Source organism: Podarcis raffonei, chromosome 7 (assembly GCF_027172205.1).
Source record: "Podarcis raffonei isolate rPodRaf1 chromosome 7, rPodRaf1.pri, whole genome shotgun sequence".
NCBI classification, from domain to species: Eukaryota; Metazoa; Chordata; class Lepidosauria; order Squamata; family Lacertidae; genus Podarcis; species Podarcis raffonei.
In genome coordinates this window covers 2,842,121-2,857,960 of record NC_070608.1, presented here as the reverse complement: position 1 = coordinate 2,857,960, position 15,840 = coordinate 2,842,121, and the positions used below count along the sequence as shown (strand labels likewise).

Below are 15,840 nucleotides of genomic sequence, written 5' to 3'. Positions count from 1 at the left end.
CTTGAAGCACGTGCTCCATTTTCTCTTTTTCTCTTTTTCTGAAATCATCTTTACTGATTTACAACACCATCTTACAAATACATTACAGAGTTAATACAAAAATACAAAAACAGAGTTAAACACAAAAATGACAAAGAAAAATAATAATAAAATAAAAAGGAACAAAAAAGAATCAACAATAAGAAAAGAATATCAGTTATAGCATCATATCTTATCCAATAAAGTCTTCTGGAAGAAACTTCCAATCATTCTCGTTGTACTTTTTCTGTTGTCCTAATTTTATCGCACAGCTTTTGCTGTAAGTTTCTCTAAGATATTTACTCCATTTGTTTGTTATACACAAGTCTCATTCAATTCTTCTAGGATAATATCATTTTTACACTATAATCTTAAGATATTCCTTAACTAATTTCCATTCTCTGTATCCTTTTTGATTTGGGGCTCCTAACTTTTCCGGTCAGCTTTGCTAATTGAAAATACTCTAACATGAGTGATTGCCAATCTATTATTGCTGGTGTTGTTTCACATTTCCAACTTCTGGCTACAAGTATCCTTGCAGCCGTAACTGAGTACATAAACAGTGGTCTTGTGTTTTTGCTTTATTTCTGTTGGCTCCGTTTTCTAAGGCCGCTTGGTGGCTGTCTCTCTGCAGACCCGTTTGAGTTGGCAGGGGAGAAAACTCCCAGGCTGTAGAGGCTGTTTCTGGACGTGCTTCTGTTTCGGGCAGGATCCTGCATCCGTCCCTCCTGCACAGGAAGATGTGGCTGTTCTTGAGCCCCACAGAGCATTTCTTCAGGCAGGAAACCCCCGGAAGTATTCTCTGAAGATGCCTGCGTTGGAGACCAGGGCTTTGTGTAATTGCAAAGCTTTCTCTCTTGCCTGCACAGCTCTCCCAGCCAAAGGCAGACTCCAGGTCTTTCTGGATCCCATCTGTTTGCAGCTTATGCTTTCCCCATCCAGGAGAAGGCGAACACACCTCTCTCTGCTGCTTTGATCATTTGGCTAGCCTTTTTCTGGATTAATCCACAACTACAGCAGCCCAGGAGCAGCAGCAGCAGCAGCGGAGGCGAGCGTGACGGAGGCCACCGATCGGAACAGAAGCCTTTGATTTAAAGGGCTTAGCAAACTCTCCGAGAGTCCCAAACAATCCCCGCCGCTCTGGCTTTAACCTCCAAAGATTTCTGCAGAGATGTCTCTTATTTACCCACCACCGTAATGGCATAATGAGGGCCCCCACTGCTTCCTTAATATAACCGCTGCGTCTTCTGTGACTTTCAGACACTTATGCTGTAAATGTTGCTTATCAGTACAAATGGGAACTGTTTAATAGCTTGGGCAAGTTTTGATAAAAAGAAAAAAAGGAGAAGGGGGGGGAAACATCCTCCCCTTTGATAATAGTCTGTGATTATCTTCTCAGTGGCAAGAGCTTCGCAGACACCACCGTCCTCTGACTGCTGGTCTCCCTCCTGTGTTATTAACTCCTGCCGAGAATGTGTTCACAAGCCAGGGAGGAGTGGCGCTGGTAGCAAAGTCTCTGCCCAGGACTAGGTGATCCACCCTGCCAATTCATTAACGGGGGCTGAAAGCCCCCAGCGCGGGTGTTATGTCCCTGCTAAGAGAGCCAGTGTGGTGTAGTGGTTAAGAGCGGTAGTCTCGTAATCTGGGGAACCGGGTTCGCGTCTCCACTCCTCCACATGCAGCTGCTGGGTGACCTTGGGCCAGTCACACTTCTCTGAAGTCTCTCAGCCCTACTCACCTCACAGAGTGTTTGTTGTGGGGCAGGAAGGGAAAGGAGAATGTTAGCCACTTTTGAGACTCCTTAAAGGGAGTGAAAGGCGGGATATCAAATCCAAACTCCTCCTCCTCCTCCTCCTCTTCTTCTTCTTCTTCTTCTTCTTCTTCTTCTTCTTCTTCTTTTTCTTCTTCAGGAGTCAGGCAGACAACACAAGTTACAGAGCACGCACGTGTTCCTTGCCGGAGGGCAAGCAGCGATTGCTGGCTTCAGCAGCCAGGCTTGAGGTGCCTGTTGCTGGTTTCTGGGGCAACATGTTTTGACTCCTGATAATCATTGTGCCGTAACACACCCGGGGATGGAGCACGATCCTCTCCGCCTCACAAGCCGCTCGCGTCATTCCACTTTCCCTACGGCTCCTGGGCGGGTGTGTGCTGGGAGCAGGGCCTGTGAATGTCACTGGAGACCTATAGATTGTGTGGTGTGTCAAATGGAGCTGTCACTCCCCCCATTTTTAGCCTTATGGAGGGGTTTGCACATCCTGCAAATGGGAGGAAAGTGCCTCTAATGATGCTTTGTCCTGTGTGCTTCCAGGTGCTTCCAGCTGACCTATTTATTTATTCCAATCTGTTCATGGGGAGGTTAGATGACATTGTATCAAGCAGACGGTCTCCCCCCACTTTTCATTTCCCTATCCTTATCTCAAAAAGTTGATGATGATGATGATGAATTAAGTTTATATGTCACCCTTCATCTGAAGATCACAAAAAATACAGAATGAAAACACAAAATACATAACATAATAGCAAAACGGAAAACCTCAGATAACCCACCCTCCCACAATCACATTTAAAAGGCCATAGATTGTTTAATCAGGCAACTGCTTGGTTTGCAGAGGAACATTTTTGCCTGGCGCCTAAAGATCCATCAGGAAGGCGCCAGGCGAGCCTCTCTGGGGAGAGCATTCCACATGCGGGGGCCACTGCAAATTTCTTCAGTGAGGATTTTCAAACAGAGGTTGGGCATCCATCTGCCAGGGATTCTTCAGCTGTGATTAGGGGGTCAGACTAGATGGCTTTTGGGGGTTCCCTTCCGACTCTACATTTCCATGATTCTCTGATTCCACTGGGGGCGCAGGTGGCGCTGTGGGTTAAACCACAGAGCTTAGGACTTGCCGATCAGAAGGTTGGCGGTTCGAATCCCCGCGACGGGGTGAGCTCCCGTTGCTCGGTCCCTGCTCCTGCCAACCTAGCAGTTCGAAAGCACGTCAAAGTGCAAGTAGATAAATAGGTACCACTCTGGCGGGAAGGTAAACAGCATTTCCATGCGCTGCTCTGGTTCGTCAGAAGCGGCTTAGTCATGCTGGCTACATGACCCGGAAGCTGTACTCCGGCTCCCTCGGCCAATAAAGCGAGATGAGCGCCGCAACCCCAGAGTCTGCCACAAGTGGACCTAATGGTCAGGGGTCCCTTTACCTTTACCTTTATGATTCCACTGAAATAAAAAATTTAAGTTCTTATATGTATAATAAATGTCCATAAATGTACCAACCATGCACATTCATAGATATGTGGACCATATGTCTGGAGCAGAACAGGAAGACCGTCCTGAAACCATTTTGACTCCCAAACTGACCAAATGCTTTCTCTGCAAGGAGGGAGGGGGTTGGGAGAACCTTCCCATTGTCTCAGGAATTGGGTAATTACCATCTCAGAGGAATGGCCAGACTACCAGGAAAGGCAATCAGATAAGGCATTAGCAGATAACCTGGCAGACCGGAAAAACAACATTCAAATTTCTGTTGTAGACCGCCTTTTCTGTGATGTAGGTATGATGTATCTGGGGGGTGGTCTTGGGCTACACCCCTTCTGTGATGTATGATTCAGGAATTAAGTAGTTATAATAACAAGAGTGGCCAAAACCCAGGTAATGCAATCAGGTAACTTGCCAGACAGGAGATAAAAAACACACTCAGATTTCTGTTGTAGACCGCCTTTTCTGTGATGTAGGTATGATGTTTGTGGGGGGTGGTCCTGGTTTACACCCCTTCTGTGATGTATGTATGATGTATGGAGGGGTGGTCTTGAACTCCAGGACAGGGAATTTAAAATGTCTATATAAGGGTGGGCACACCTGGGTTCTGGGTCCTCCTCCTTTCCTGCGTGTGAGGGGAGCACCCTGTTGCAATAGTTCAATAAAGATCAGGCTTACTAGCTGCTTTGCTTCTCAATATTCTCTGGTTGGCCTCTGTTATTTTCTCCGACCGATGGAGAACCTGCAAAGGACTCTATAAGGGCTCTTGTGTCTCCCATAAGGGAATAAGAGCATATTTTGTTTATTACACCATGGAATTTCGTGGCTGGGGTCACATGATCAAGGGGGATCCTGCCACCGCCACCAGCCTTGTGGAATTATTTACGATTTGGGGCGGCCCCGCATTTGTGGATTTCTCTCAGCTCCTCTTTTAGGCCTTGTCGGGGCCTGATATTCGGTCGCCGTCAGGCATCGTTTCCTCCCAAGAGTTTCACCGTCAGGGTTGCAAAGCAAATACGCTGCAGGAAAAGCCGCTGCAGATCGATAGCTGTAAGTTGACGCTTGGGCAGGCGGCTCTCGGGTCTCTTCCTCCGTTAAAGAATAGAACGAGGACGCCGTGCCCTATAAATATGTGGAGGCATCAGCAGAATCGGGAGGGCAAGGCCGCCAGATGCAGCCTCTGCTGCAAGGAGCAAACAGCATAAAAGGCTCGGCTGGAGAAGCGTTTAAAAGCTCCATTTGATGTATATTTAAAACTGCGTTTTTAAAACATGCATGAAATCACCCTCTGCGAAGTCGCGTTCAGTCACTAGGCCACTGGGCACATAGCGCCAGGCCAAACCATGACTTTAACGTTAAGTAAGTTGGCGTTCTTGTTATTAAATATACCAAGAAAAAAGCACACCAAGAACTCAGGCCAACGTAAGTTTCAGCAGTGGGAGTGGTCCCTCCTCACAAGTCAATAGTTAATAGTAACAAAAACTAATCCATTCAAAAGTACGGTATTTTTCGTCCCATAGGACGCTCCGTCCCATAGGATGCACCTAGTTTTTTTGGGGGGGGAAATAGAGGAAATTTTTTTTTCCTTTATTTCCGCCCCCCCCCCAAAAAACCAGGTTGGGGAACAGCGGGATGGCGGCGCTGCGCCTCCCCGCTGTCCCCCGAGCTTGTGGGTCAGGCCGATGTCTGCCTGAAGTGCGGGGCGCTCCGCTTCAGGGCACCCCGCGCTCCGTGCAGCAGGCTGCTATTTGCAGCCTAGGGAGCCCTGCGGGAGTTCCCCACGCTGCGGATGTCTGCCCGGCACGAGGGGCGCTCTGCTTCAGGGTGTCCTGCACGCCGGGCGGCAGGCTGCTATTTGTAGCCTAGGGAGCCCTGCGGGAGTTCCCCACGCTGCGGATGTCTGCCCGGCACGAGGGGCGCTCTGCTTCAGGGTGTCCTGCACGCCGGGCGGCAGGCTGCTATTTGTAGCCTAGGGAGCCCTGCGGGAGTTCCCCACGCTGCGGATGTCTGCCCGGCACGAGGGGCGCTCTGCTTCAGGGTGCCCTGCACGCCGGGCGGCAGGCTGCTATTTGCAGCCTAGGGAGCCCTGCGGGAGTTCCCCACGCTGCGGATGTCTGCCCGGCACGAGGGGCGCTCTGCTTCAGGGTGCCTTGCACGCCGGGCGGCAGGCTGCTATTTGCAGCCTAGGGAGCCCTGCGGGAGTTCCCCACGCTGCGGATGTCTGCCCGGCACGAGGGGCGCTCTGCTTCAGGGTGCCCTGCACGCCGGGCGGCAGGCTGCTATTTGTAGCCTAGGGAGCCCTGCGGGAGTTCCCCACGCTGCGGATGTCTGCCCGGCACGAGGGGCGCTCTGCTTCAGGGTGTCCTGCACGCCGGGCGGCAGGCTGCTATTTGTAGCCTAGGGAGCCCTGCGGGAGTTCCCCACGCTGCGGATGTCTGCCCGGCACGAGGGGTGCTCTGCTTCAGGGTGCCCTGCACGCCGGGCGGCAGGCTGCTATTTGCAGCCTAGGGAGCCCTGCGGGAGTTCCCCACGCTGCGGATGTCTGCCCGGCACGAGGGGCGCTCTGCTTCAGGGTGCCCTGCACGCCGGGCGGCAGGCTGCTATTTGCAGCCTAGGGAGCCCTGCGGGAGTTCCCCACGCTGCGGATGTCTGCCCGGCACGAGGGGCGCTCTGCTTCAGGGTGCCCTGCACGCCGGGCGGCAGGCTGCTATTTGCAGCCTAGGGAGCCCTGCGGGAGTTCCCCACGCTGCGGATGTCTGCCCGGCACGAGGGGTGCTCTGCTTCAGGGTGCCCTGCACGCCGGGCGGCAGGCTGCTATTTGTAGCCTAGGGAGCCCTGCGGGAGTTCCCCACGCTGCGGATGTCTGCCCGGCACGAGGGGCGCTCTGCTTCAGGGTGCCCTGCACGCCGGGCGGCAGGCTGCTATTTGCAGCCTAGGGAGCCCTGCGGGAGTTCCCCACGCTGCGGATGTCTGCCCGGCACGAGGGGCGCTCTGCTTCAGGGTGTCTTGCACGCCGGGCGGCAGGCTGCTATTTGCAGCCTAGGGAGCCCTGCGGGAGTTCCCCACGCTGCGGATGTCTGCCCGGCACGAGGGGCGCTCTGCTTCAGGGTGTCTTGCACGCCGGGCGGCAGGCTGCTATTTGTAGCCTAGGGAGCCCTGCGGGAGTTCCCCACGCTGCGGATGTCTGCCCGGCACGAGGGGCGCTCTGCTTCAGGGTGCCCTGCACGCCGGGCGGCAGGCTCCTATTTGCAGCCTAGGGAGCCCTGCGGGAGTTCCCCACGCTGCGGATGTCTGCCCGGCACGAGGGGCGCTCTGCTTCAGGGTGCCCTGCACGCCGGGCGGCAGGCTGCTATTTGTAGCCTAGGGAGCCCTGCGGGAATTCCCCACGCTGCGGATGTCTGCCCGGCACGAGGGGCGCTCTGCTTCAGGGTGCCCTGCACGCCGGGCGGCAGGCTGCTATTTGCAGCCTAGGGAGCCCTGCGGGAGTTCCCCACGCTGCGGATGTCTGCCCGGCACGAGGGGCGCTCTGCTTCAGGGTGCCCTGCACGCCGGGCGGCAGGCTGCTATTTGCAGCCTAGGGAGCCCCGCGGGAACTCCCACGGGCTCCCCAGGCTTGCTGATAGCTTCCTGAAGCCTGGAGAGCGAGAGGGGTCGGTGCGCACCGACCCCTCTCGCTCTCCAAGCTTCAGCGGAAGCCTGTATTCGCCCCATAGGACGCACACAGATTTCCCCTTCCTTTTTGGAGGGGAAAAAGTATGTCCTATAGGGCAAAAAATACGGTATGTATTCTGTCAAGAATTACAAACTCAAGTAGCGATTACAAACTCAAACTCATAAACATATGTACAACACAATAATTCGTTATAAAGATTTTCTCTTTCTCTCTCGACAATAACGTTGATCCTTATAATTTATCAGATGGAGACTCAGTTTCAATCATAAAGCAGAAGTCAGAAGTCAGTTATGGATCAGAAACCACACCAGGGCCCTGTTTCGATGTATTCACCTTCATCAGCTAATTTTTAAAGGGTTTTGTAAGTTTGAAGACTTTCGGATAAATATATCCTGTTATTTTCTACATTTCTCAGTGATAACAGCTACGTGTGCGTAGATCAACGTGTATCTTTAGCTTTTCTGTGCGTTCAGACTTTGCCTGAACTAGGATCTAGGAAATGTGTGTCTTCCTGGACTGGAGACGGCAGCTGCAACATCCTCTCTCTGCTGCTGCTTCTTGAGGCTAAACCACGTCTGAATCCGGACTCACGCTTTGTCTTGCTCCAGACAAACCGAGTAGTCAACCCTGCTTGCAACTGCTATTTTAGGCTCCGCAGTTTGCTGTCAGCATTGCTCTCCAATATTAGAATATAAGCGAAAAACAGGAAAACTAGTTTGACACGTACATCACCGTTGCTTTGTAAATGGAGTTTGGAAGGACGCTTCCGTGCGATTGCTCCGTGGGCCAGATAAATTTGCCCATTCTCCTTCCTCTGAGTCAAAGATGCTTAGCTTGGGTTGCCTTCCAGGCTTTAATGGCAGGAAGCAGGCATTCCGAAAGCTTCTTCCATCTGTGGCCAATTATTTTGAAGAGGGGGGAAAGCCATCAGAGAGGCTGTTTACTAGCTGTCAGTTCCAAACTGCCTTGGGAAAGCCTTCCCTCCAGCCCTGTCATAAGCCACCTTGAGCCCCAGCCTAGGATGAAGGTGGGATATACACAAAAATCACCAGCATCACCTTTGTGGTTCCTTCCAACTCTGCAATTCTATGATCATCACCATGAGGACAGAATGGTGGTCAGGATGAGCTCCTTTGGCCTTTCCCAACATCTGGGCTCATCTTCCATCCTTCTCACCCACCACTGTCCTGATGGCTCAACTTTCCTTTCTGCCCCCTGCCCTGCACTTCCTGACGGATCTTCTTCTCCTCTCTTCCCTCCCCGATTCCCTATTTTTCTTTTTCTTTTTATGGTGCAACCTGCTGGCTGGCCGCGGTCCTGCTGGGGGCGGTAAAATTAGCAGCACCGACAGGTGGGCCGGATCGGGTGACCCAAGAAATGAGGTCGCTCCCTTACATCGCTAAGCCCTCCTCTTCACCTCGGATGACATGTGCAGGAGTAACCGAATCCTCGTGTTTTGTTGGGTATTAACGGAGAACATAAGCGCATGGCTCTTTCCGCCGTGCAACTGGACAGAAAACCGGGCGCGGAGGGGCAGATCTTTGTCCATGCCCCCTCTCCGGGGCACCAGCGACCCTCAGCTCCCACGCCAAAGAAGCGCCCCTTGCCTCGGAGGATGCTGAGCTGTGCTGCAATCCCCTTTGCGTTTCCTGTGACCCAGGTCCATCCAGATAGACATCCTCTTCCCAGAAGTAGGAGGCTGTTGCTCTGGAAGGGGGGAGTCCAAAAATGATGTCGTCATAGGCGGAGGCTCAGCCAAGCTCAGAACGGTGTGGAAAAGTCATTAGAAACTTGAGAATAGGACACAGCCTTGGAATTAATTACACACACACACACACACACACGGTTTGTTTTCTTTATAGATGTAGAGACTTGAAAAGAAGCTGGTAAACAGAACCTAATGCAATTATTGGCTGGGGAGTATCTTTTAGGGGGTGGGGGGTAGAGAGTGCTAGGATTTGACCAGGTCTGTGTGTTTGGAGGAGAAGATCTGAGGTGCCAGAGGAGGCAGAAAGATATCTCAAACGGGACAAAGGCAAGTTCTGTGATTTGAAGAGAATGGGGCCGGAAAAGAGGATGAGCGCCATTGAGATGCCCCAGCAGGATTTGGCCCTGTCCTTTGGGGATGGGAGTATTTTTAGCTCTGGCCTGACGTACCCACTTGGATGTACTCTGTGCAGCACTTGGGGAGAAATGCCCTCACTTCTTGGGTGGGGAGTGTTGCCTTTATAAAAACATCTTGCTGCAATAGAATTATTTAGATCCTTGAACTGCACTTGAAATCTCTATATGTGTTCACAGTGCAATAATAATAATAGTAATAATAATAATAATAATTTATACCCTGCCCATCTGGCTGGGTGGCTTCCAACCAAATATTAAAAACAATACAGTGTTAGAGAAAATTAATATTTTTTTGGGGGATATTATTATTATTAAGGGACACAGGTGGCGCTGTGGGTTAAACCACTGAGCCTAGGACTTGCCGATCAGAAGGTCGGCGGTTCGTATCCCCGTGACGGGGTGAGCTCCCGTTGCTCGGTCCCTGCTCCTGCCAACCTAGCAGTTCGAAAAGCGCACGTCAAAGTGCAAGTAGATAAATAGGTACCGCTCTGGCGGGAAGGTAAATGGTGTTTCCGTGCGCTGCTCTGGTTTGCCAGAAGCGGCTTAGTCCTGCTGGCCACATGACCCAGAAGCTGTACGCCGGCTCCCTCGGCCTATAGAGCGAGATGAGCACCAAAACCCCAGAGTTGGTCACGACTGGACCTAATGGTCAGGGGTCCCTTTACCATATCATCATCATCATTTTATTTGTATTCTGCCTTTCCACAGTTAAAACAATGCTCAAGGCAGCTTACAATAGGAAAAGATTTACATAATTACAAACACAGCAAAGCAGTCATAAAAATAAATGAAACACATTGAAAACTAAATAACCAAACTGAACAATTTTCACATAAAAATAAAGATGCAAAAAGTTCGCATTAGTAATAGCAGTTAATATCAGTAACAATAATAATAATATATCATTTAATAATATATTTAATTTTATTATTTATACCCCGCCCATCTGGCTGGGTTTCCCCAACCACTCTGGATGGCTTCCAACAGAATATTAAAATACAACAGTCTATTAAACATTAAAAGCTTCCCTAAACAGGGCTGCCTTTGGATGTCTTCTGAACAACAGCAAAAGCTCCTAGCAAAAACTCCCAATGAAACTTCCTCCAAAATACCCCAGTCCTCCTTGGGTAGCAGCTGCAGCCCTTATGAGGCCAGTCAGGCCCTGCCCTGGACCAGGTGGAGAGAGGCAGGAATGGGACCCTCAGCCACTCAGCAGGGAATCTCCAGATTAAACATACCTGCTCCCTCAACCATTCCTCATAGGGCTTGGTTTCCAGATGCCTTGATCATTTTGGCTTCATGGTGCCCATCAGCCGGCCTTGGATGGTGGCCTCTTTCATCAAAACCTCTTCAGATGCCCTTTCTTACGTTTGTTTCTTGGGATCACCAGCCAGATGCTTGGAGCCGAGTTCTCCATTTCATTCTGTTGCGCCTCCCCATCTTCCGTTTCAGTCTCTTCTCTCCTGCACCCAACTTCGCCCTGCGTTCTGGATCTTGGGTGGCCTCTGTAGGTGCTTCAAGGTTGCTCCAACTCAAAGCTCTTCTCTGTCCCCGTTCACAAAGGACGCTTTCAAGTCAGCATGTTTATTGAATTTTCACCCTGATTTGTTTGAAGGGAGATTGGGCTTACGCAGTATCCGACCATTGTTCTGTCTATCCCAGTACAGTGTCTGGCAACAACTCTCTAGGATTTCAGGCAGGAGTCTCCCAATCCTACCTGCTGACGATTGAACCCGATAACTTCTGCAAGCGTAGGCTATTTAATCAGCATTTATTCTGATTTTATTTGCAGGGAGGTTAGACGACGTTGCGTCAAAGAAAGTGTTACCCGTCCTGTGCATTTTCCTGTCTCTTTTCTTATAGCAAAAAGTCTGATCTTTTTGGGGGGTTGGGGGTTGGGTTTGTTGCACAAGACCAGCTGTAATTGTGCAACCTGAATTCTCCAGGGTGCCTCTGAATCTCACTCCAAAATAGCAGCCGGCTGAGAGCACCCAAAGCCTCTGTGTGTGTGTGTGTGTGTGTGTGTGTGTGTGTCCCCCTGTTGAAGCATATTGGCTAAATTGAACCATCCAGTGAAGGTCAGAGCTTGGGCTTGGCTTAACACTTCAGTGTCTGAGGGGGTGACTGAAAAGGGCAGAGGTTGCACGGCCCACAGCTGTACGACCTCTCTCAATGGAAAGAGCACCTTTTCATATGAGGGCTGCTTGTACAGAAACCGTACATTTAAAGCACACTAGTTCCCCCAAAGAATCACGGGAACCATTGTTTGTTAATGATGCTGAGAAACTGTAGTTCTCTAAGTTGCCAGTATTCTTTGGGGGGAAGTTTATGTGCCAGGCCACAGACACTCTGACTTTGCAGTTCATTTTAATCCTTTTAACCACCCAATGAAACTGCATTTGTTGTAGTAATTAATATGGACTGCAATATCCAATGAAGGGACGCGGGTGGCGCTGTGGGTTAAACCACAGAGCCTAGGACTTGCCGATCAGAAGGTTGGCGGTTCGAATCCCTGCGACGGGGTGAGCTCCCGTTGCTCAGTCCCTGCTCCTGCCAACCTAGCAGTTCGAAAGCACGTCAAAGTAGATAAATTGGTACCACTCCGGCGGGAAGGCAAACGGCGTTTCCGTGCGCTGCTCTGGTTCGCCAGAAGCGGCTTAGTCATGCTGGCCACATGACCCGGAAGCTGTACGCCGGCTCCCTCTGCCAGTAAAGCGAGATGAGCACTGCAACCCCAGAGTCAGCCATGACTGGTCCTAATGGTCAGGGGTCCCTTTACCTTTACGTACAATATCCAATGCACCTATTTTTAAGGGATGCATTAGAGGCAGTGTGGCGTAGAACCCAAAATACTGTATTCCTTCAACTGATGGTGTAAATTGTGACTTCCAATCCATCATGCCAAAAACTGGATGAAGTCACGCCCAAGTCATGCTTTGCTGTCCATCTTTTGATTCCGAATGGGGCCTGGCATCCAAACACCAGAGACTGGCATCCCCACCAGGGGAACCTCAATGCCAAGTTTGGCAACGGTGTCCAGAGAGGCAAACAAACCCTTGCCCCAAAACGGACAATGTCACACCGAGGTCCATCATCTTTATTCAGAATTGCGCTCAGCATGCAAACGTTGAAGGAAACTGCTCCCACCGACCTCGGGAATCCTCTTGCCAATTAAAAGCCCTATCAAGATCTTGCCAGCAGGCTTTTATAATTCAGATTGGAAGGTAAAGAGGTCAGGATTAAGCTAATGGTAGAGGTCAATGGAGTATGCCTAGCTGACTCGAATCCCAGAATTCAACGTGTTTGGGTAAGGGTTGATGTCACGGTCCAATGCTAGACTGTAAGCTCCTTGAGGCAGGGACCTGTCTTCTTCTCTTTATAAAATGCCGCACCAATTGGTTGCCCTATAAATAATCAGCGAGGCCCTGTAAATAATCACTGGCCTCTGAACAAAAGCATCACAGCAGACAAGCTTGGCCCTTACGACAGCGTCTGCGAATCTCGCACTCTGTGCATCTTTCATCTTGACCACAAAAGATCCTCGCACCGCAATCGGCATGTTAGACTTCTTGAAGTGTTTCTGCCACTGGGCTCTTTGCCTTTTTTACTCCAGTAGACCAGACTTAGGTCCCTAATCCGGACTTCTTCCACTTCAGAGACCAGAGCAGACGGCAGGTGTCCCCGCAGTCGCAATGAAATGTCAAGGCGTTTGTCTTTGCCTGATGACGACCAGGGGGCCCTTGGCACCCTCTTGGCAAGCCTTCTCAGAGCAAAGCAGTCGAGGGAAGCTGCTCAGAGAGGTTCTGGCTGCAGCTATTTTGGGTGGGAGCAGTTCGGTCAGCTCAGGTCATGGAATGAAATACAAGCCTGAAAAAGAAGAAAAAAGAAGGAGGCAGTGCCGTCATGGATTGCATATACAGTTTACACCAACGCTCAGCTGGGCGGCTGTCCAGTTAAGGTGACTTCGCGAAGGCAGGTGGTGCACCCACCCCACGCCTGAATTCATGCACACTCTCATGCTCAGGTCTGTATATGTGCTTGGGCATTTCAACTCAGCATTGCACATCCAGTGACGCCAAAGGTGGGAAGATTCAGGACAGATAGAAGAAAGCGCTTATACATGCAGAGCGTAGTGAAACTGTGGAGCATAGGGATGTGGTGGAGCTGTGGTCTAAACTACTGAGCCTCTTGGGCTTGCTGATCAGAAGGTTGGCAGTTCAAATCTGCAACTGTGGTGAGCTCCTGTTGCTCTGTCCCAGCTCCTGCCAACCTAGCAGTTTGAAAGCACACCAGTGCAAGTAGATAAATAGGTACCGCCATGGTAGGAAGGTAAATGGCGTTTCCGTGCACTCTTGTTTCCGTCACCGTGTCCTGTTGAGCCAGAAGCAGTTTAGTCATGCTGGCCACAGGACTCCGAAATGCCGGCTCCCTTGGTCTGAAAGCAAGATGAGCGCCTCACCCCATAGTCGAATTTGACTGGACTTCACGATCTAGGGGTCCTTTACCTTTACCTTTTGCAGCTATTTATGAAATATCAACTTTCCTTGCTGTTTTGGTAGTGAATACACACTGACTAAAACAAAATTAAATCTTTGCTTCGTATAACTAGTGAAGGGGAACCATGAACTTTCAAAATGCTCCTCCCTTTGTCTCCCGTCCTTTAATTTTCCTATTTCTGTAAGCAGAGACATTTTTGTGATGTACCGTGTTTTCTGAAACAGTTCTCGCCTTGTGGGTTGTTCCGAAGTGTGCAATTGAGTGCCTCATAATATTTTACACTAAAGCAGCCTCAATCGTGTCTCCCCTGCACACATTGCACATGTTTGCGACCTTCATTTCCTGCACCTCTGTAGATTTGTTGAAAGCGCTGAAGGATTCTGTTAATTCCCTTGGTTTGCAGCCGGTCCCATACTGAAGACTTCTGGGGTGGTTAGTAAGACTACCAACGATGGGTGCAAAACAGTAACCAAAGTGTATAGTTGTTGTTTAGTCGTTTAGTCGTGTCCAACTCTTCGTGACCCCCTGGACCAGAGCACGCCAGGCACTCCTGCCTTCCACTGCCTCCCGCAGTTTGGTCAAACTCATGCTGGTAGCTTTGAGAACACTGTCCAACCATCTCGTCCTCTGTCGTCCCCTTCTCCCTGTGCCCTCCATCTTTCTCAACATCAGGGTCTTTTCCAGGGAGTCTTCTCTTCTCCTGAGGTGGCCAAAGTATTGGAGCCTCAGCTTCAGGATCTGTCCTTCCAGTGAGCGCTCAGGGCTGATTTCCTTCAGAATGGAGAGGTTTGATCTTCTTGCAGTCCATGGGACTCTCAAGAGTCTCCTCCAGCACCAGAATTCAAAAGCATCCATTCTTTGGCGATCAGCCTTCTTGATGGTCCAGCTCTCACTTCCATACATCACTACTGGGAAAACCATAGCTTTAATTATACGGACCTTTGTTGGCAAGGTGATGTCTCTTGCCAACAAGAGTATATAGTAGCTTTAATCAAAAAGCTGCTCCATCGACGGCTTGTATACCCAGCCAGCCAGATAGCTGAGCATGTCTTCAGATGCCAGAGCCTCTTGCTCCTTTTCCAGCCTGCACAGTTGACGCCAACTCTTTGCTTTGCTTTTCAGTGCAAGAAGAAGCACACCCTGGTGTGTCCGGACTTCTCCAAGCACAGAGTCTGCCCCAAGGGATCCCAGTGCAAATTGCAGCACCCGCAGAGAAAACACCTGGCCAGGCAGCCCAGTGCCACAGACACCTCCTTCCAGTGGGCATGCTCAGCGCCCAAGCAGACCTCCAGGTAAGAAGGCCCAGCGGCCTGAGAATTGCCATCCTCTCTCCTGGTTACAAGCCTCTTACCTATTACAGGATGCCTTCCGTTCTTGAAGAAGCAGCTGAAGGGACACCTCTCTCACCCACCCCCTTAATTTCCTGGCTGTTCAGCTCATCTCATATGCGGCCTAGGACCCACGTACCTACGGGACCGCCTCTCCTGGTTTTGCCCCGTGGAGGACCTTAAGGTCCACAAAGGACAACACTTTGGAGGTCCCAAGCCTCATGGAGGTTAGATTGGTCTCAACTAGGGCCAGGGCCTTTTCAGTACTGGCCCCAACTTGGTGGAACGCTCTGTCACAAGAGACTAGGGCCCTGCGGGACTTGACGTCTTTCCGCAGGCCCTGCAAGACAGAGCTGTTCCGCCTGGCCTTTGGCTTGGACTTGGTCTGACCTTTATGTTTCCCTCCCCTTATGGTCTTGATTTATCAGCTACTTTAAAACAAGGCTGCATTTTAAATTGCATTTTAACCTGTATTTTAAATTGTCCCCCCCTCTCTTTTTCCCCTATTATGTTTTTACTGTGATTTTATTGGTGTTAGCCACCCTGAGCGTGGATTTGAGCCAGCCTCAAATCCACGCTCAGCCAGCCATGAAGCTCACTAGATGTGAACTTTTCCCAATCGCTGCTTCTCACCCTAGCCTACCTCATTGGGTTGTTGTTTAAATGAGGATTGGATGTTGGAGGAAATGAATGTTGGATTAAATGAGGAGGGGTAGAAAACCATGCATGTCACTTTAGAGAGGGGAAAAGGTGGTATATGATTGCAGTGCAGCAGCGTGCAATAGCATGCAAGTGATATATCTGCTCAGATATATCAGTGTGGTGTAGTGGTTAAGAGCGATGGACTCGTAATCTGGGGAACCGGGTTCGCGTCTCTGCTCCTCCACATGCAGCTGCTGGGTGACCTTGGGCCAGTCACACTTCTTTGAAGTCTCTCAGCCCCACTCACCTCA

At 50.6% G+C, this 15,840-nt stretch overlaps 1 protein-coding gene across 1 annotated transcript in view; it reads left to right on the top strand.

Moving 5' to 3' along the window:
- ZC3H3 (zinc finger CCCH-type containing 3) overlaps positions 1 to 15,840 on the top strand; it is a 274,215-nt gene that overhangs the window by 220,177 nt on the left and 38,198 nt on the right. The window contains exon 10 of the mRNA XM_053395133.1: positions 14,682 to 14,851. Coding sequence (XP_053251108.1) covers positions 14,682 to 14,851 — 170 coding nt within the window. The remainder of the gene's footprint in view (positions 1 to 14,681; positions 14,852 to 15,840) is intronic.